Source organism: Mandrillus leucophaeus, unplaced genomic scaffold (genome assembly GCF_000951045.1).
Source record: "Mandrillus leucophaeus isolate KB7577 unplaced genomic scaffold, Mleu.le_1.0 Scaffold68, whole genome shotgun sequence".
In the NCBI taxonomy this organism is placed as follows: domain Eukaryota; kingdom Metazoa; phylum Chordata; class Mammalia; order Primates; family Cercopithecidae; genus Mandrillus; species Mandrillus leucophaeus.
The window spans coordinates 2,967,544-2,987,151 of NW_012107363.1; the positions used below are offsets into that span (position 1 = coordinate 2,967,544).

The 19,608-nt window shown below is 55.2% G+C and overlaps 1 protein-coding gene across 1 annotated transcript in view; it reads right to left on the bottom strand.

Moving 5' to 3' along the window:
• ABLIM2 (actin binding LIM protein family, member 2) overlaps positions 1-17,218 on the bottom strand; it is a 185,481-nt gene extending 168,263 nt beyond the window's left edge. The window contains exon 1 of the mRNA XM_012002191.1: positions 17,109-17,218. Within this exon, the coding sequence (XP_011857581.1) occupies positions 17,109-17,133 (25 nt within the window). The 5' untranslated portion in view covers positions 17,134-17,218. The remainder of the gene's footprint in view (positions 1-17,108) is intronic.
• Between the last annotated feature and the right edge of the window lie 2,390 nt (positions 17,219-19,608).

Sequence of the window (19,608 nt, forward strand, 5' to 3'; positions counted from 1 at the left end):
TGCTAAGAGCATGGATTTGCTTGGAGGCCCCAATCTTGCCTGCTGGGACCGCCTCTGGGGCTGCGGCGACATGGCGGAGGCTCTGCCCTCTCGCGATGGGAGGTAGACACTGCGTGGTGAGGACGCCGCTGCCTCTACGCAGGTGCAGCTCCTACAGGCTTCCCTCCAGCTGGCCCTTCCTGCCAGGCCCTGGGACCACAGGTAGGTAAGTGGGTGTACGGCGTTCATTCCTCACCCGGCTGCAGCTGCCAAACTGTGAGGACAGGCATGCAAGGAGGCTGGGGGGGCAACAGCAAAACCCTGCCAAAGCAGGGGCCAGGTGGCACTCTCAGTCCCCCAGAACCTGGCCCAAAGTCAGCCACGTGTTTTACATTAAAAAGAGAAAGTTTCAAGTTATCCTTCAGCAGGTGAATGGATAAATGAACTGGGGTGTATCCAGACGATGAACTATTATTCACCAACAAAAAGCAGCGTGCCATCACCCTGTGAGAAGGCATGGAGAGACCCTCAATGCATACTGCTAGCTGGAAGATGACAGCCTGGGAAGCCTACGCCCTGCAGGATTCCAATTACGTGACATGCTGGAGAAGGCAAAACTAAGGAGACAGTAAGAGGATTGATGGTTGCCAGGGCTGGGATCAGCGGAGCGCTGGGGAGTTTTAGGGCAGTGACGCTGCTCTGGGCGATACTGTAATGGTGGATCCATGCCACTGTACATTTGTCCAAACCCATAGAAACTACAACACTGAGAGCGGCCCCCAACGTAAAGTATGGACTTCACCAAACAATACATCAGGCCGGGCGTGGTGGCTCATGCCTGTAATCCCAGCACTTTGGGAGGCCGAGACGGGCGGATCACGAGGTCAGGAGATCGAGACCATCCTGGCTAACACGGTGAAACCCCGTCTCTACTAAAAAAAATGCAAAAAACTAGCCGGGCGAGGTGGCGGGCGCCTGTAGTCCCAGCTACTCGGAGAATGGCGTAAACCCTGGAGGCGGAGCTTGCAGTGAGCTGAGATCCGGCCACTGCACTCCAGCCTGGGCGACAGAGCGAGACTCCGTCTCAAAAAACAAACAAACAACAAACAAACAAACAAAAAACAATATATCAACATTGGTACAGTTATAACAAATGTACCTCACCAGTACAAGATGTTAACCATAGGGAAGATGGGATGGGAGCACATAGGAACTCTCTGTGTCTTCTAGAAACCAAGAACTGCTCTGAGAAATAAAATTATCAAAAAAATTTTAAAATTCTAGGCCAGGCACTGTGGCTCATGCCTGTAATCCCAGCACTTTGGGAGGCCTAGGTGGGTGGATCATTGAGGTCAGGAGTTGGAGACCAGCGTGGCCAACATGGCAAAACCCTCTCTCTACTAAAAATAAAAAAAAGTAGCCAGGCGTGGTGGCGCACACCTGCAATCCCAGCTACTTGGGAGGCTGAGGCAGGAGAATCACTTGAAACCTGCGAGGCAGAGGTTGCAGTGAGCTGAGATCATGTCACAGCACTCCAGCCTGGGTGACAGAGTGAGACCCTGTCTCAAAAAAAAAAAAAAAAAAATTACAAAGGAACCACAATTGCAGCAGGTTCATTTCACTGCAATTTCGAGATTGGCTCCAATAATTCGGTTTAACAAGTCTCTAACTGTGATAATAACATAAAACATAAACTCAAATGCTAAGAATCCATCACACAGGGGCTGAGAGTATTTAATCCCTCGTGATAATGAAACCCCAGCCTCGGGGAGCCCCAGTGGGAATAACAAGGATGATTGCTGGTGTCGTTCACACATAACCTTCACAGCGAAGGGACGGGCCTCTCTCAGGAAACCCCCTGCCTCCCCTCCAGGCTGGACTCCTGATCTGCCACCAGCCCGCCAGAATGGGAGCCAGCAGGGTCTGGTTTGGGTCCACTATCCAGGGGCAGCGGTGTGAACTTGGTGAACGGATTTAACTCTGCAAAGCCTCAGTTTTCACATCTGTAAATTGGGGCTTGATCTTAGGAGGATTTTTTAAACGTCCATTGAAGTAGAGAAAGCTCCATGTGCAGGGCCTGAGAGGTGGCTGTGAACAGCAGCTGTTAGCTGAGTTCTGTTTCAGGCCGCAGGGTGGAGGGGTCAGATCGGGGGTGGCTGTCGGAAAGGGGAAGAACAATCACTCTCAGGTCCACTCTAGGTTTCCCAGTCCAGAGCGGGAGTCCAGAAGCATTTTCAGGAAAAGGCAAGATGATAAATACAGTGCAGGCTCCAGGGACACCGCAGGGAACACAACAGCCACGGTCCAAGCCCTCCACCTTCTCTTGTTTGTTCCACACCACACCCCACAGGAATGCCGGTCATCCGCATCTCACAGATGAGGATGCCGAGGCTAGGAGATGGTCACACAGCTAAGAGACTGGGGCCCAGCGCAGGTGTGTCCAAGGCTCCTTCTCCCACCCCTTTCATCACCTGCTGGGCTTCAAGCCATGTGTTCACTTGTTCAACAGACACAGACACAGGAGTAGACCCGCTGTCAGGTACTGGGGAGACAGGTGTGCCATTCAGCACCACACCAGCATGACAGGCACAGGAAGAGGGACATGCCAGGCCAAGGGGGCACAGGCAGGGGGCAAACTCCTCTTTCCGTACAGCGAACCAGCTCTCACGACCCAGACAGCAGAGTTCTCATCATTCTGTCATCTCTGGGAATGTTTTTTCTTCTCTTGAGGCAGGGTCTCATCCTGTCACCCAGGCTGGAGTACAATGGCACAGTCTCAGCTCACTGCAGCCTCAACCTCCCGGGCTCAAGCCATCCTCCCACCTCAGCCTCCCGAGTAGCTGGGACCACAGGTGTGTGCCACCATGCCCAGCTAATTTTTGTATTTGGGATCTCGCTATGTTGCTCAGGCTGGTCTCAAACTCCTGGGCTCAAGTGATCCTCCCATGTCAGCCTCCCAAAGTGCTGGGATTACAGGCGTGAGCCACCACGCCTGGCTGGAGATTTGCCTGACTGTTTATTTCCGCTCCGTGCCCATGGATCTATATTTAGTTCCACCCTTCTCTGAGGGCCCAGTGAACTTTGGACCTCTGAGCATGTATTCCTGGCTTAGCCAAAGACCAGCAGCCGTGCTCGCTTTGTTCTCTTCTCTCCTCGTTTGTCCTGGAGGTAAATCCACCTTGAGAATGGGCAGGGGACCCCCTTGTGTACTCACACAGGGGAAATCTTGGGGTCTTCCCACGGCAGGGGTTCTCATCGGAGCCCCGCTCCATCTGCCAAGATGATTTCAGAAAGCTCCCCGTCTGCTGTTTCTATCACCCAAATGGCTGGCCTGGGGTTTCCAAATGTCCCAAGGATGTTCTAGTAATATTCAGTTTTCTAAGCCTACACACACACACGGACTCCAGAGGTGCCGGCTCACCCAGAGCGGGTCACAGGACACACAGTTCCAGCCTCCCTTTCACACCTTTCCTTCTGACTGTGGCAACAAGCAGAGAAATACAGAGACGGGCACAGGGCTGTGGGCAGGCACAGCGGGGAGATGAACCTGTGTACAATCAGGGAGGGCTTCTGGGAGGAGGTGACACGAGCTAGAAGCTCAGAGGATGGGCAGGCGCCTTCTGGGACAGAAGCAGGCACACATCACAGTACTCGGCTCACCTTCATTGCAGCACAGCCCTGACACGTGGGTGGCTGCTGTCCACTGGCCTGTCTGCCTCCCCTGGCCTGGAAGCCCTCATGGGCCAGGGCCATGCCTGAGGGGTTTGTCTCCCTAGGGCCGGGTGCTGAGGAGACCAGAGCTGATGCTGGCCCCGTGCTGACGTGTGCTCAGCCAGTCCTTGCCAGGAGACAGGCAAGGCTCACACACCACGGGGCCGCACGCACCCAGTGCCAGCTCTGCCCTGGGGCACAAGGCTTTCTCTGGGCTCATTTTATGAATATGGAATTAAAGGGTGCAGGCACACACACTTTGCATCTTCATGGATCCTGCCACGCTGTCTTTTTGGGGACTTACAAACCCCCGCCCGTGCCTTAGAGTGCGTCCCCTCCCTCAGGTTCTCACTTTATAGGTCGTGCCTCGGTTTAAGAGCAGGTCTAGGCCTCCCTACTGCCCTGCCCAAGTGTTACTTGTTAGAAAATCATGCCGGATCACAGGCGGGCGCTTCCTTCCTAACCTACTTAAGGGCTGGCTGCTAATTATAACCATGAACCAAGGACATTGCTCTCTGGAGCCGGCCCCATTCTCACCAGGGCCATCAGAGCCTGGGCTTAGCAAGGGGGCTCCGCAGGTCTCTGACCCCATGTGGCCAGACAGGGCGACCCTCTGTTCAATCCCCCATTAAGCAAAGAAGCACTGGGTACTTTCTCCCTGCCAAGAGCTAGGCCAGCATGGGGCCGAGTGTTGGGCAGGCACCGCCCCTGTCCCCAAGCAGTCACGGGACAGTTCTGGGCACAAGGGCACACAGGAAGCTCATGGTGCCAGCGCCGTGGGACCCCAGGCCCTGGCACACTCCTCCCGGGGCTGGCCCAGCTCTATTTCAATGATGATGTGAGACACCTGCGGGCCACCCTGGAACGCCTACAAGGAGGCGACCTGGCCCTCTTCCAGTTCCCCAGGAGTGCAGTCTGGCTTCTCCCTTGAGTCCTTGACCTGCCCATGGCCAGACCACAGGTCCCTGAGGACCACAACCAGCTCGGCTCTGCCTTGGAGTCCTGAGGATGGACGCAGGGCTTGCACACAGGTATTTGCAGATGAAACTGATTATGGGAAAATGCCGCAGGCTCCTGACCTCCACATGCCCCTCTGGGCATCGCTGTCACCCCAAACCATGACCTCCTGGGGTGTCATTCACCCTGGCCCTCAGTGCCCTTCCCAGGGCTGGCCGGGACATCGGCAGCCAAACTCCTCTTTCTGTCCAGTGAACCAGCTCATGGCGGGGATCACTTGAGTCCATGAGCCACCCCTCCTCTCATGCTCGCCTGCTGCACAGAATGTGTCCTTTGACATCTGTCTCCTCTGTAGGGCTGGTGGGCTCCATGCCTGCTGGGCTCACCTGGGGGCCCAGCCCCCTGCCACTGCCTGAACTCTAGGATGTGCTTGGGGAACAGGATGAACACCTGCGCCTCACACTGACCTGCAACCACCTTCCCCTCAGCATGTGACAGTAGCATCCAGTCATCTCAGCACCTCCCACGGTGTCCTTCTGGAAGCCTCTGAGCTTATCCCTCTGAGCCTCCCCACGGGCTGTCTGAGCAGAGCCCCGTGGCAGGGTGCATCTTCAAAGGTGACAATCACAACAACTGTTCTCACATGCTCTCCTACAACACCGCGTCGACCCTTCTTCTATTACCCGATGGAGTCTAAAGCCTCTCACCTTGAACCTGGGTGGACCTCTGCAACTGCTTTGACCAAAAGGATATGACAGAACTGATGCCAGGCAGCTTCCAAGCTGGGTCATCAAATACCCCCAGCTTCTGCCTTGCTTTCTGAGGATGCTCATCCTGGGAACCCGGTGGCCATGCTGGGAGGAAGCCCAAACCACTCCACCCTGTGGCCACACATAGAGCCCACATACCGCTGTTCTGGCAGAAAGACCACGGAAGTCCCCGTGGATGGCCAGCATTGACTGCAGGACGTGCCAGCAAAGATACCTGTGGAGGATTCTGGCTCCCAGCTTGAGTCACTCTCAGCCTTTGGGTCTGCCCAGTAAAACCACAGACATTGTGGAGAGGAGACAAGGCATGCCCACTGCGCCCTTTCTGAATGGCAGCCCCTCCCAACCCACGAATGTAACAGGATGTTTGTCTTATGCCACTGAGGCTTGGGGCAGTTTGTTAGGCAGCCATGGAAAACCAGAATGCCACCACAGTGATGGCCCCAGACATTAGAAGACCTCTTTGCAAAGCTTTTGCTCACATCATTTCTACACAGCTCCCTCTGTGCATGTGCCCCAAGAGCAGGAACCCCATCCCACCCTGCTTAGAAGCTCCCCCTCCAAACCCAAGGCTGGCCACCTCCTCCTCCCTCTCCGATCCCACTTCTGCTATCACACACATGGGCTTACACAAGATGCCCAGGAACGCGTTCTCCAAATCAGTGGGTTTCTACTTGAGGACCTTGGAGATTTTGCAAGGGGTCTGTAAATGCATTTGCATACCATGATTGTCTGCAGACAAATGGCTCGACCTATGTTGTGCATCTGGGGACTATGGTTTTCAGTTGTAGGTAGATGCTCAAGGGACTTTTAAAAAGTGAAGGCTGCCAGAAAGTGTTACAAAATCCCCAGTTGCTTTTGTTACTGAATATTTCTTAAGCAATACAATGATTGGATATAGCGTGAAGATGTGAGTTCATTGAGAAAGAGGTTTTCACTCTCTGGAAGGTTTGGCGGCACATAACATCGATCACAGCAGCTTCCCTGCTCTGGAGAAACAGCTCCAAAAAAATACTAGGTTCCAAATTCTTCCTGATCTAATTTCTGGAACTTGCCTACCAAGCAAAAAGTTAGATTTGATGAGGATAGCAGTTTACAGTTTACAAATCAGCCTCTGCATTTTATCTCTGCTCATACAAAAACTCCTTGGTATAGACGGCAGGAGAGGGGACTCAGTGGCGACGCCTGGTCTCCTCGCCATCTCTGCACAGGCTGACTCCAGACCTCTCTAGAGACAGTAAAGTCACTTTCTCCAAGCGGAGGAGGCACTTGCTGTTTTGATCCAAGAAGGGAAATGCCCTTCAAAGCCTGGCGTGACCTCACCTGGAATCTTCACAGCCACTCTTGGAGGTAGATATTCTTTTGCCCATTTGGCAGTTGGAAGCTTAGAGAGTTTAGTGACCAGCCCAAAGCCACACAGGGAGGAGTGGCAGAGCCAGGATTCAAGCCCAAGTCTGCCGTTCTCCAGCTACCCATCTCCAGTCAAAGACAGCTGCCAATGACTGATTGGTAGCCCACTGCCCCTGCCCACTGCAAGTCACACTCACAGACTCCACCCACCACAGACATCACCCACTGCAGACTCCACCTACCACAAGCTCTACTAAGACTCCACCCACCATAGGCTCCACCCCCAGCAGACTCCACCCACTGCAGACTCCACCTACCACAGGCTCCACTCACTAAGACTCCACCCACTGCAGATTCTCCAGCTTCAGGCACCACTCACCACAGACTCCACCCACTGCAGACTCCACCTACCACAGGCTCCACTCACGAAGACTCCACCCACTGCAGATTCTACCTACCACAGGCTCTACTCACTAAGACTCCACCTACCATAGCCTCCACCCCCAGCAGACTCCACCCACTGCAGTGCTGCCACTGCAGTGCTGCCACTGCAGCCTTCCTTCCTCTCAGCCTTGCCTGGGCTCCACCCACCTCTCGGTGTTCCTCTGGCCCCAAAGACTGCTTCTCCCATGCCCTGTGATCACCATTCTCCTAGGCTCGACTGAGAAGTCCTAACCATACTGGGATGACTTTATTATCTCCTGGGCATGGATCCAGAAGCCAGCTCTGCTTACTCTAAATTCAAGCAGGGTGTCCTGGCCAATTCCCATTGGGCCTCTCTCCTATGTCCCCACGCAGCATCCCGTTGGCCCAGCTGCTCACCATGGGAAGAGATGATGGGTTGACCCCACCCCAGAGATCAACTGTAAAGCTCAGGACAGTTCAAGGGAATCAAGCCCCAGATTCTCTGGGCTTCACGCAGGACATCACAGCCAAACACAACCGCAGGAAGAGGAGTCCTGGTGATTTTCAGAGACCTGTGTTATGGTCCAGGCCAGCCCTGCTAGCTCCAGGCCACATGCTCTTGGGAAAGTTATCACCTCTGGAGCCTCTCCCTGCCATCTGCACAGGAAGGCCACGGCTGTACTGAGCTGTTGGTGATGGGTGAGAATCAGAGGCCGAGGCTGGACACTGAGCCTGGCACATAGCATGAGCTCAACACACGCCAGGGCTCAGGGATCCTTGCACACTGACCGCCACCTGGAGAGACACCAGAGGACAGTTACAGAAGAGCACTCCACACTCATGTCTAGAGGCCCCTGAGAGCTCAGGCAGGAGCTGGCCCCCATGAGACTTGTCCTCCAGCCCCACAGGGTTGTAGGGAGGCCTGTCTTGCTGGAAAGCGTGGGGTCGGTCCCTTTTCCCTCCAGCCCAGTTTCTAATCTGAGTCAGCCTCACTGCGAGGAGGCAGTCAGGGTGATGGAGTCCCCAAGACAAGCTCTCCATGTTGGCAAGGTGGCAAGATCTGGGAGGGTGGCCTCAAGCACAAGCAGCACCCCTCTGCTTAGGCCCCTCCCCCGCTCAAGAACCTTCCATCGCTCCCCACAGAACACAGCCCAGACCCCAAACCAGCACGCCAAGCCTGGTACCCACCTGGTTCCCTGACTTCCTCACTGCCCTCTGATCCCACACTCTTTCCCAAAGTTGTCCTCGACAGTCCCGGCACCAGCCTGGGCTCCCACCATTCCTGTCCCGGGAGCACTGTGTGCCCATCTCACCTGGGAAGACCCTACTTGTCCTCCAGGTCCACGTCAAATGCCCCCTCTGTCCTGACAGCGCATTCACAGACAATGATTGACTCTTGTGCTGAGCTCTGCACTGGAGCCTCCAGACCCTGAGCACCCTTCTTTGCATCCTAAGTTTAAGCAAATTGTCCTTATTTTATACATGCAAAAACTCACCAGGTGAGGGGATCTGTCCATTGTCTACCTGGGCCCACTGATGGTATGACCTTGAGCAAGTAAGGGCACCTCTTTGAAACAGAATGAGGCTCTGGCTTTGTCTACGGCCCCGCGGTGCCAGGGCTCCCCTAGAGACCCGTGCTGGGCCACGGGAACAAGTGACCTAGCGAGCCTCAGGCTGTCCCGGGGACACTCTTGTCCTGGCACAATCACTGGTCTCAAACGTGTCTCAGTGTGGGGTGTGGGGCTGAAGAGCGCCCTAGTCTCACTTCTGAGGTGAGGTGAGTTGGGGGTGCTGGGTATGGAAGAATCTAGAAGCCCAAAGGAGGCTGAAGAGGACATGTAGTCTTGTGGCACAGGTCTCGGGCTTCCTTCTTCTTCTTTTCTTTTTTTTTCGAGAGGGAGTCTCGCTCTGTTGCCCAGGCTGAAGTGCAGTGGCGTGATCTCGGCTCACTGCAACCTCCACTTCACTGGTTCAAGCGATTCTCCTCCCTCAGCCTCCTAAGTAGCTGGGATTATAGGCGCCCGCCACCACACTGGGATAATTTTTGTATTTTTATTAGAGACGGGTTTTCACCATGTAGGTCAGGCTGGTCGCGAATGCCTGATCTCATGATCCGCCCGCTTCAGTCTCCCAAAGTGCTGGGATTATAGGCATGAGCCATCGTGCCCAGCCCGGGCTTCCTAGTTACTAAAAAAAATCTTAAAATCACCAAAGAAAATGATTCCATTTCCTTGATACTTTGCACAGTGCTGTAAATAACAGTGACACTGTCTCTTAAAAACAATCAAACACACAATTTCCTCTTGGGCTCTGGCTCCAGGGGGCTTTGTTGCTCGGACCCTTTGTGAGGTTGGGGCTTTCTGGAAACTGAAACTCCACTAGCCCCGAGCGAGGCTAAGGGGTCAGGGAAGGGGTTTCCAGCCCAGCGGGAAGAGCAGACCCTTCGCCACTCCACTCCGCGCAGATCTGGGGTGCGCCCTCAAGGCCCGCGGGTGGGGGTGTCCCACAGCTCCTTCTGGCACGAAAGCCCTGTGATTTTCCTATTTGGAGGCAGGGGCCCGTGAGGACAAAGTCACTCTTGGCCACAAATGGGCTCTGTTCACAGAGCGACAGACACAGACGTAGGGCGGCGGGGTGCCCGGCGGCCCTCAGAGCCTGAGGGGAGCCTCTCCTCTGGGAGGCAGGAAGAGAAAAACAGTCGAGCGGCCACGCTGCCCCTTCCTTCCAGAGGATGTGGCAGGAAGCAAGAGCGGTGCCAGGGAGCAGCTCGAACCGCCTGTGTGGGCCGAACTGGGACCCCCAGATGCCCATGTTGAAGTCCTAAACCCACGACCTCGACACGTGACTGTGTTTGGAAACAGGGCCTTCAAAGGCATCATTACGGTAAAGCGAGGTGATCTGGGGGGTGGGTCCTCATCCAATCTAATTGGTTCAGAAAAAGGGGAAATGTAGACACAGAGACAACCCCAGACAATCCCCCATCTGTGTATTCTGTGGTGGCAGCATGGGAAACCAGAGGGAACACGACGCGAAGAAGTGGGAGAAGATGGAGACTTAGACGCCAGGACTGGGGCCCTGGGACACGTCCTTTCTTGCAGGCTCAGAAGGAGCCAGCCCTGCCCGCACTTTGGTCTGGGACTTCTGGCCTCCAGAACTGTGGGAGGATGAACGTCTGCCGGTCCAGCCCCCATCTGTGTGCTCTGTTGTGGGAGCGTGGGAAACTAGCAGGAGCGCTTCTCAGCTTACATTGCAGGTCCCTCCTGATGAACCCGGGGCAAGCTCATGACATCACTAAGTTGAGACTTCACCGACCACACCTAACCTAACGAACGTCACAGCTCAGCCCGGCCTACCGGAAACATGTTCAGAACACCTACACCAGCCTACAGCTGGGCACACGCATCTAACGAAAAGCCTGTTTTATAGTACAGTATTGACTGTCTCAGTACTGTACCGCAGATCGCTAGCCCAGAAAAGGATCAAAATTCAAAATTCAAAGTATGGTTTCTACTGAATGCGTATTGTTTTTGCAACATTATAAAATCAAAAAATGGTAAGTCCAACCATGGTAAGTGGGGGCCTGTCCGCACACCATCCCTGCAGGCGGGAAGAGCCAGAGCTGGCCTCAGAGCCCAACCAGGGACTGGCCAGCTCCCTGGTCACTTCCCTGAGCGCATTTTCCATCTGCAAAGTGGGACACTGATCCTACCCGAGGCCAGGCTTTTGGAGAACAGTGACGTGACGGTGACCGCACGGAGCTGGCAGGAGTTTGTGTGAGTTGGGGTGGGGGCTTCCTTCCAGGGGCAGAGCTGGGAGAGACAGTACTGGGCCACCGCCCCTGCTCAGGCTGGCTGTGGGCTCCGGGCAGATGCCAGCCCAGCTCCTGCTGCTTCCAGGACTCCCCAGGCCTCCAGCTGCTGGCCCAGGTGCCCCCAGCACCCACTGTCCTGGAGGGTGTTATTCCATCACCAGAAGAGTGCAGCCCTTCCGGAGCGAGGGGCATCTGAGGAGCTCACGGGAGGCGTCCCAGAAGGTCAGGGCTCACAGCATGTACACTGACTCCCCACCGCACCCCCGACACAGAGGCAGACAGTGTGGCCCAGCCCATGTCACGCAGCAAGTCTGTGGCCAGGCCAACACCAAGGCTCAGGTCTGCAGGCTCCCGGCCCAGGGCTCGTCCCCCAGGGTCACATTGCCTTGAGCCAGAGTGGCCACGCTGGTCCAACAAGTGACCTCCTCTAGGCCTTCAGCGTACAGCAGATGCCCAGTGAATATTTCTCAAATCTAATAGGAAACAGGAAATGCGCTGAGTGACCGCAGGGCACCGTCTAGTGGTTGGGGGGGTGGGGTGATGATGAATAACCCATGTCACGCCATCTTTCAGTTCCCGTGTCCAGGCAAACACCAGGGACTGCACTCAGCACCTCCACCCACGACCCAGGTCACGGAGCTGCAAATGGCAAAACTGCGACAGTTGGGCATTGGACCAAGACCTGCCCAGACCTCAAGCCAGCTCTTAACTCCCTCTCTGGGAGGAGCTGAGGGGCTGAGCTAGTCCCACCAGGGACCCCACTCTCTCCAGGCAGCTGCTGTGGTACATGTCCCTAGTGCAGGGATCTGGGGGGCTGGGGGACCTGCCAATAGGCCCCCAAGCACATACTGGCCACACCTCAGCTGCAACTCACTCCTGCCCAGGCCTTCGAAGATGAGGCCACAGCCTTGACCTGAAGATACCACACCAGCCTGGATGGGGAGTCTAGCTGCCACCTGTGCATCTCCATCATATCCAAATGGCCACAGAGAGTTGAAGAGGTTCCCCCACTTTGTCCCCTCCTCCCATCCTCCATTTCCCAGGGGACACCCTCTGTCCTGGTCCGTGTGGGCTGCCAGAACAACACCAGATGGGGTGGCTTAAAAGACTGACCCTTATCTCCCACAGTTCTGGAGCCTAAGAGTCTGATATCAGGGCACCAGCATGGTTGGTCCCTGGTGAGGGCTCCCTTACTAGTTTGCAGATGGCCGCCTTCTTACGGTGTCCTCATGAGGCAAAGAGAGCACTCTGGGCAGGAGTCCCATCATGAGGACCCCACCCTCACGACCTCATCTAAACCCCATCACCTCCCCAAGGCCCCTCTTCCAAATACCATCACCCTGGGGGTTTGGGCTTCAGAGTGTGAAGGCTGGGGGGACATGAACATTCACTTCTTAACACCATCCACTGTCAGACCCTCCATGGTACCTGCCACTTTAGTCCAGTTGTTCTTTTCCTCTTGCACAGCTGGGACCTGTCCTCTCTTCACCATTTACCGATGGGCAAACAGAGGTTCCAAGCAGGAACGCACCTCCCCAGGCCACTGGGACCCAGGCCTCTCTGACCCTGGTCCTTTCTACCATGCCCCACCACGTGGACGAGGGGATGGGAGAGGGAGAGAGGTGAGGGGCGAACCAGCCCTAGGGGTGGCAAATCCATCTGGGACCTGACCAGTGTGAGATGTCTTCCTGGAGGCCATGCCTGCCTCCCCTGGCGTTCTCGCTCTGCAAGCCTCCTTCCCACCCGCTGCTGCTCTCCCGGTGTGGAACAGTCCCCTGTTCGTGGTTAATGCCCTCAAAGCCCAGCACCGTGTCCCAGCACTGTGGGAGGAAGACCTCTTTGCCCGGATCTGAACTCCTTAATCCTAATTGCGGTCCTCAGAGCATTCTTCCCCTGGCAGCTGGCATCCCTTACTTGGGGTCTCTAATCCCTGCCTGACCTTCCCCTGTGCAGGTATGGTGTGGGCACAACAGCACCAGCCCCCCTCTCCAGCTGGTATGAGAGACGTTGTCACCCTCAGGCTGCAGGCAAGGGAACCCTGGCTCAGAGACGCTCAGTAACCTAGCCAGATCACACAGCCCTCAACTGGCTGGGTGGGGCCTGGAGCCTGGGCCTCTGTGTCAGGGAACACTGGTTTTCTTCCTGTCTGCCCTCCCGTCTCCCCCTCAAATTCCTGAGCCTTCTCATGTTCTCCTGATCTGCTGATTCAAGGGAGGCTGGTGTGAGGGAAGCATTTCCGGCACATCTAATTAAAACTGGCCGTCGGGATGGTTGGCTAGAGCCCAGGGAAAGCCAGGCTGGGCAGGGGAAACTGGCTGCAGTGGCTCTGTGGCATTCGCTAACCACCTGCACAACAGAGGCAGCCAGTCTCTGCCTTAAAGTGGGTCTCCTGGGGGCGTCACCCTTGTACCGACAGGATCCGGCTCACACACCAAAGCCTACAGGTCTACACATGGGCAGGCAGGGGTGTGCCAGCACCCGGTCACACAGCCCAACTGGGGTGACAAGGTCCCGGCTCCACCCGGACAGGCCAAGAGGAGGGGCAGGAGGTGGCGTGGGGTGGGAGCCCTGCCCGGGATCCTTGCTAACTTCCGGAGACACGGTTCCTTTGGGTTCAACGACAAAAATAACTTCGTTTTGATGACCTAAGGAATGCTACTCATGGTTAGAAACCTCAACAGTACATCAAAGTTGAAGGAAAATTTAAAATCCCCTGCTTCCCTTTTACTCTGAGACGGCCACTCTTAACAGCTGAGTGGCAGCTCTACCACATGTTTCTGTAGGCCACAAACAAAACCACACATTCTCGCACACCTAGGACATACGCTATGACATCGCATCCTAGAATAATTCATCTGTCTTCTCGTAAGGCAGCGCCTCGATGTGCTTTCAGAAACAATATTCTCGGCGCCTCCACAGAGCCTACCCAGCTCTGCAGACGTGCTCGGTGTACACATGTGAAAATCATAACTTCATTGAGATATAACTCACACAGCAGTACAATGTGCCTGTTTGGAATGCACACTCAATGGTTTTCGGTATTTCACAGAGCTGTGTGCTGATCACCATAATCCAGTTTAGAAAGTTTCCATCACCCCAAAAAGAAATGCTGCATCCTTTACTGTCACTCCCACTCTCCCTCCGCAGCCGCTGGTAACCACCAGTCTGTCTCTGTGGATTTGCCTGCTCTGGGCATTTCATGTGAACGGAATCCCACACCGCGTGGTCCTTTGCGACTGACTTCTTTCACTCGGCGTCATGTTTTCGGGGAGAATCCGTGGTGTGGCAGGCATCAGTGCCTCGTTCCTTTTGATGGCTGAGAAATATTCGTTGTATGGACAGACACCGTGTGGCTCATCCATTAGTCAGTTGATGACCTTTGGGGCTGTCTACTTTCTGGTGATTATGAATAACGCTGCTATGAACATTCAAGTGTGAATATTCGTGTGGACATAGGTTTGCATGTCTTTTGGGTAGATACCCAGGAGTGGAGTTGCTGGGTCCTGTGGTCACTCTGTGTGCCACATTTCAAGGAACTGTCAGACTGTTTTCCACACCAGGTTCTGATTTCTACGCATCCCCACAGCCAGCTCTGGGTGTGCCTGCGATTGTGATCTAGCCATTCTAGTGGATCTGTAGTTGTGTCTCACTGGGATTCTGATGTGCCATTCCCTGCGGGCGAATGATGCTGGGTGTGGTTCATATACAGACCCTCCCTTTGGGAATCTTCTTTGTGAAAATGTCAATGCAGATGCTTTGCCCATTTTTTAACTTGGTTGTCTTGATAGGATTACGGGATGAGAGTTATTCGTATATTCAAGATACAAGTCCCATGTCAGCTTGCTAATTTGCAAAGATTTTCTTCTATTTTGTGAGTTGTGTTTTCACTTTCCTCACGATGTCTTTGGCATCACAAAGATTTTTCATGAGATCCAGTCGTCTACGTCTTGTTATGATGGCTTGTGCTTTGGCGTCTTTTCTAAGAAACCGTCGCCTGACCCACTGTCATGAAGATGTGCTTCCAAGGGTTTTTCTAAGAGATTTACAGGTTTTTCTTGGTTTTACTATAATTTTACATGAATAATTTTACATAAATAGAATCGCATCTACCTGACTGCAAGTTTTAATGGTGGATACCCTTGCTTTGCATGTGCATCGTGATCTGCAGTGTTGATGGCCGCAGGTTTGCCTGGGGCCTCGGCGCCGGGGCTGCGTCTGGGATGGTCGTGGTCAGCTCTGCCATCAGTGTGATGGTCCATCCAGCACAGTTGTCCACAGGTGGTGGAAGCACGGTGGGCCTGAGAAGCATCACAGACTCAGCTGAGCTGGAGAGGCCTGTCCAGCCTCTGCCATGGAAATTCCATTTGGGACACGGACATTGTCACCTGCTGTCCCCTCCGGGAATCCACGGCTCTCCTCAGAACACTCCAGCACCCTGGCCACGCCAGCTCGTCTTCCCGGGCAGGAGGGAGCACTCACACTCGGATGTGCATGGGCAGCCTTGGGGGACCTGCAGCTTGGTGCTTTTGGGAACACACCTGTGTGTCTCCTCTTTCGGTTCACAAAACCCTGGGAGGGAGGAGCCACACAGCCAACCCCCTTTTTCTGGGGGCCTCATGGGCAGGGAAGTGTCTCCTCCAGGCCCCACAGTGAGGTCAGGCAGAATCAGGGCTTGAAGCTTCATGGGTTGGACTCCAGGGCCACTGCCACTGCCCTAGCCAGAGTTGCTCCCTTCAGTAACATTCCACAGAGTTTCAGAGTGTAAGGCGCTGACAGGGGAGCTATGGACAAGAGTCCCAGTTCCCCTGCACAGGGCAGACCCCACAGGCCAGAAGGAGGGCACCAGGGAAGGAAGATTCTAGTCTGGCGGCTCAGAGATGAGGCCCTGCTGGGCACCAGGCCTCTTCCCACACAGAGTGGGGAATGTTTCAGGGGGAGGGGGGAGCTGCTGGAGGCCCTGGCACTGTGTCAGGCCCACCGAGGCCCCCGCCCCTGTGTATCCCCAGCTCTGCTTCCAGGGGTCCAGGCTCCTCCCCACTGTTCTCCCTCCCCTCCCTTCCCTCTCCCCTCATCTTACTCCCCCTGCCCCCCTTTTCTCCTCTCTCCCTAGCCTCCCACATTTTGCCATGATCTTCACCCTACAGGCCACCTGGTCAACATGCAGGATTGGAGCTATTGGACTTGCTGGTCATTCGTATCTAAGGAGCCTGATGGGTCCTGTGTTTTTTTATGTTAATATCAGGGGAACTGCGGCATTCATGCTATTCCCCCAAGCAGGACACCGGGCCAGCCAGTCCCTACTGTGGGGTGTCCTGTGCACCACGGGACACTCAGCGGTGGCCTGACCTCTTCCTGCCAGATGCCAGAGACACCCTCCTTAGCTGTGACCATCAAAAACGTCTCCAGATGGCCAGGCACGTGGCTCACACCTGTAATCCCAGCAATTTGGGAGGCTGAAATGGGAGAATTGCTTATACCCAGGAGTTCAAGACCCACCTGGGCAACAAAGTGAGACCTTGTCTCTACTAAAAAAATTAAAAATTAGCCAGGCATGGTGGCGTGCACCTTGGTTCCAGCTATCTGGAAGGCTGAGATGTGAGGATCACCTGAGCCCAGGAGGTTGAGGCTGTAGTGAGCCATGTTCATGCCACTGCACTCCAGCCTGGGTCACAGAGTGAGACCCTGTCTAAAAAAAAAAAAAAGCCTGCAGACATTGCCACGTGTCCCCCTGGGAGCACAGGAGCACAGCTGCCCATGGGTAAGAACCACCAGCTTAAAGGAAAAAAGAAAAGGGAGGGAGGGAGGCCCAGACGCTGTCAGCGGGTGCTGGAGTCCAGACGCAGCTCCGATACCAGCACCGTGTGAGGTTGGACCAGACCCTTCTCGTCCCCAGCCTCAGCTGCTTCACCTGTATAATGGGGGTCACCCTCCTCACCCCACAGTGCTGCCCCTAGAGAGTGTGCCCGAAGCCTGCACCCACTGGCGCCCGTGGCGCTGGTGCTCACAAGCTTCACGCAGGGCATAATTTGACTGGACCCGTCCATTCCCGCCAGACCCCTGAAGCTGATTCATGGAGCTCACGGCTCCTAGCCAGATGGTCTGGGCAAAAGCGCAGTTTGGGGCTTTACCTGTGTCTCCCCCTGGCACTCCCATGGAGCGTGGCTGCTTGTCAAGGGCCAGCGGGTCAGCGGCTCTCCCTCTGCGTGGCTGGGCCTGGCACCCATGGAGGCTAGGGCAGCAGTGGGCCGGGGAAGAGCCTCTGTGGCCCACAGGACTCCCACAGGGTCACGTGGCAGCTGCCACCCTCTGCCCAGGGAGGGGCAGAGCCAAGCCCTTCCTGGCACACTGAAATAGACTCCCGCCACACTGTACGCCAGACACACACCTGTCTCCCAGGCGTTCAGGAAAGGGGTTCTCAAAAGGCACTCGGGGTGGGGGATGTGTGGTGGGGGTGGGGAACGTCTGCTGACCCTTCCTCCATGTGTAGGGGCAGCACGAGTGAGCTCAAAACCCCCACAGCCCCGTGTGCTGGGAGTCACAGCCTGCACCAGGAGTCCCTGAAATGCGGGCTTCAAACAACAGATACCGATTCTCTCGCCGTTGTGGGGGCCAGAAGTCTGACATGAAGGTGCCAGCAGGGCCCGGCTCTCCACAGGGGTGTAGGGAGGCTCAGGCTTCCTCTTCCCACTGCGGGTGGCTCCAGGCACCCCTTGGCATGTGGCCGCAGGGCCCCCGTCTCTGCCCCTGCCATCACGGGCCGTCTTCCCTGTGTGTCTCTTCGTGTCCTTTTTTGTCTCTTATGAGGACACCAGTCACTGCATTTAGGGTCGGTCCTCATCCACAATGACCTCATCTCCATCTTTACCGTAATTACATACGGAAACATCTAAACAAGGTCACATTCTGAGCTTCCAGGTGGGTGTGACCACAAGACGACGTGTCTCTATCTAGCGAATCAGAGTCCAGCACGCCGTCGTAGGATGTGTTGCACCTGCACACCCAGCACAGCTGCCTCCAGCTGGCACAGCCCCTGCATACCAAATATGGCCAGCACCATGCAGAACAGAGTTTTAGATTTTATTTAATTTTAATTCAAGCAGGGAACCTGCTGGTTGCCAGACGTGTTCCCAGGCTCTAAAACACGAATGCACTAAACCTTCAGTGACCTTGCACAGCTGGTCTCCTTGCCCTGGCTCTCTAAGGCAGGAAAGAGATGAAGTCATTGTCTAGCCCAAGGCCACTGCCATGGATTGAATGTGGTGTCCCCTCCTCCAGACTCACACGCTGATATCCTGAACCCCAGTGTGATGGGATTTGGAGGCGGGGCCTTGGGGAGGAATTAGGTCTTGCAAGTGGAGCCCTCATCATGGGATGAGTACCCTTGTAAGGAGAAGCCAGAGGCTGCCTCGCTCCTCCTACCACATGAGGGTACGAGGAGAAGGCGGCTATCTGCAGCCCAGAAGTCAGACCCAGAGCCCAACCATGCTGGCACCCTGATCTTGGACTTCTAGCCTCCAAAACGGAGAAAAACAAATGTCTAATGTTTAGAAGCCACCAGTCTATGGGGCTTCCACACATCCTACCTGGCTGCCCCCGGCTTTCCCCTGACTGGGCTGCCAGTGCCCCCACAGGCTGTGCCCATCCAGGGACCTGAGGCTGGGGGCAGAGGTCCTGAAGGACCACACACAGTGGGTGTGTCTAGCTGCTAGGGGCAGGAAATGTTTCCTTTTAACATTTCCCCGAGTTTTGACATTTATAATTTGACATCAGAGGAAACACTCTCAATGCCACCTTTAAGGGAAAAGGAATAAAAAGCAGAAATACGTATGCCCCACTCCCTGTCACTCACTCAAATCCCCTGCACAAGCGAATCAGAGGCCAGCACCCCATCATAGGATGTGCGGCACCTGCATACCCAGCACATCTGCCTCCAGTTCGTGCAGCCCCTGCGCACCTGAAACATGGCCAGCACCATGCAAAACAGAGTTTTAGATTTTATTTGATTTTAATTCATTTTAAATAATCACACATGGCCAGTAGCTACCATACTGGTTCATGCAATTAGACTAAGACACGCTGTAAGACAGGTGTTTAAAGACGGTGTCTCTAAGATTCAGGGAGAAATCCGGGCCACAGAACTTGAAACCCTGACACCCCACCCCAAAGCCCACCACACTGTGCTGTCATCATGACTGTGTTCGCAAGCCAACTATACGCACATATGAGTCTTCTGCGGACACGCCTTTCAGCAGCAGCCAGTGGGGCTGGGAGCAGAGACAGGTACGCTCCCTCTCTCTCTCTGTGGCTCTGGGGTCCTGGGAGGGCTGGCCTTGAGAAGTGTCAGGGCTAGAAGAGGCCATAGTGATCACCAGCCACCCCTCTCCCCGCCATTGTACGGATGGGAGTGCGGGGGCAGCCTGGAGAGTCCTGTACCTAATCCTGAGAGGAGATCTCTTCCATGCTCAGAGACACCGAGAAGCCAACCGCACCAGCCCAGGACATGGGCCAGGGAGGCTGCTGGAGCCAGACTTCCGCTAGTCAGCACAGGCTGGTGCCCTGCAGGCTCCCAGCGCTCAGCACTGCCTGGGGTTCCCACGGAGAAGGAGCCTCAGATCCCCCTCGCCTCCA